At 55.1% G+C, this 1,556-nt stretch overlaps 1 protein-coding gene across 1 annotated transcript in view; it reads left to right on the top strand.

The window, feature by feature from the left end:
• ACE (angiotensin I converting enzyme) overlaps positions 1–1,556 on the top strand; it is a 17,700-nt gene that overhangs the window by 9,710 nt on the left and 6,434 nt on the right. The window contains exons 10-12 of the mRNA XM_009999346.1: positions 244–345; positions 567–689; positions 1,488–1,535. Of these exons, the coding sequence (XP_009997648.1) occupies positions 244–345; positions 567–689; positions 1,488–1,535 (273 nt within the window). The remainder of the gene's footprint in view (positions 1–243; positions 346–566; positions 690–1,487; positions 1,536–1,556) is intronic.

Here is a 1,556-nt window from a genome sequence, read left to right on the forward strand (position 1 = left end):
AAGGGAAGGGAAGGGAAGGGAAGGGAAGGGAAGGGAAGGGAAGGGAAGGGAAGGGAAGGGAAGGGGCCATGGAGATGGCTGAAAAATGATGGATAGATGGGTGGGGTGGATGGGTAGATGAGTAGTTGGGTGGACGGATGGGAGTACACTCTGTGTAGATTCTTTAAGCTTTCTCTTCCCATTTCCTGACTTGGTTCTTCTGCCTCCCTCTTTCCAGCTCATGCTCTTGTTCTCTGTTCTCTGCAGAACCAAGTACCAGGGTATCTGTGCTCCGGTCCCAAGAAATGAAAGCAACTTTGACCCTGGAGCCAAGTACCACATCCCTGGGAACACCCCTTACATCAGGTAGAGGAGGTGCTGGTGAGGGGCTGCAGGTTGGGGAGCAGGGGGGAGCTCAACTCTGTGGGCAGGGACCTGTGTTGCTCCTGCTCAAGACAGAGAGCACCCAACGCTTGGGAGCACAAGTGCTGGGGACCTGACAGGTGGTCTGGTGCCTTCTTCTGCACCCTAGGACTTGTCTGCTGCCCTTTGTCCCCAGATCTCACCTTCATGGGTTTCCTTGGCAGGTACTTTGTGAGCTTCATCCTCCAGTTCCAGTTTCACAAGGCTCTGTGCCAGGCAGCCAACCACAAGGGTCCTCTGCACACCTGTGACATCTACCAGTCCAAAGAAGCTGGAGCCAAACTCAGGTAGGGACAGAGGAGGGTCAGGACAGGGGCAGGCGTGTGTGTGGAAGCTGATGGTGTGGGGAGGGAAGGAAGGAGGGAAGGAGGGAAGGAGGGAAGGGGGGAAGGAGGGAAGGAGGGAAGGGGGGAAGGAAGTAAGGAGGGAAGTAAGGAGGGAAGTAAGGAAGGAGGGAAGGAAGGAGGGAAGGAAGGAGGGAAGGAGGGAAGGAGGGAAGGAGGGAAGGAGGGAAGGAAGGAAGGAAGGAAGGAAGGAGGGAAGGAGGGAAGGAGGGAAGGAGGGAAGGAGGGAAGGAGGGAAGGAAGGAAGGAAGGAAGGAAGGAAGGAAGGAAGGAAGGAAGGAAGGAAGGAAGGAAGGAAGGAAGGAAGGAAGGAAGGAAGGAAGAGTGGTTGTGGAGATGGCTGGAGAAATAGCTTGGCAGATGGTTGGGTGGATGGATGGATGGATGGATGGATGGATGGATGGATGGATGGATGGATGGATGGAATACATGGAAGCACTGGGGTGGGGTGAGTGGTCCTCACCATGGTACTGCTATTGACCCTGTCATAAGCTCCCACCCAGGCAAGAGGTCACTAAAGCACATTTAGCTCCTATGGACTCCCTGGGGGTTAAGAAATGCATGAGATGTGTTGGGGGGTCCCTTGTGCAGGACACCTGGGGGCTTCAGTTGCAGTTCCCAGGTTCATGTTGCCCTGAGGAAGAGCATCTTCCACCCTTGCAATGCTGAGATACCATCACTGCTCTTCTTCCATCCACTCCCTGGCCTCATGCTGGCTCTTGCTGTCTTGCTTCTCTGCAGGGAAGCGTTGAAAGCTGGGTCTTCCAAGTCATGGCAGGACATCCTGCTGCACCCCACTGGCACGGCAAA

The sequence above is a fragment of the Chaetura pelagica genome, unplaced genomic scaffold (assembly GCF_000747805.2).
Source record: "Chaetura pelagica isolate M959 unplaced genomic scaffold, ChaPel_1.0 scaffold625, whole genome shotgun sequence".
NCBI classification, from domain to species: domain Eukaryota; kingdom Metazoa; phylum Chordata; class Aves; order Apodiformes; family Apodidae; genus Chaetura; species Chaetura pelagica.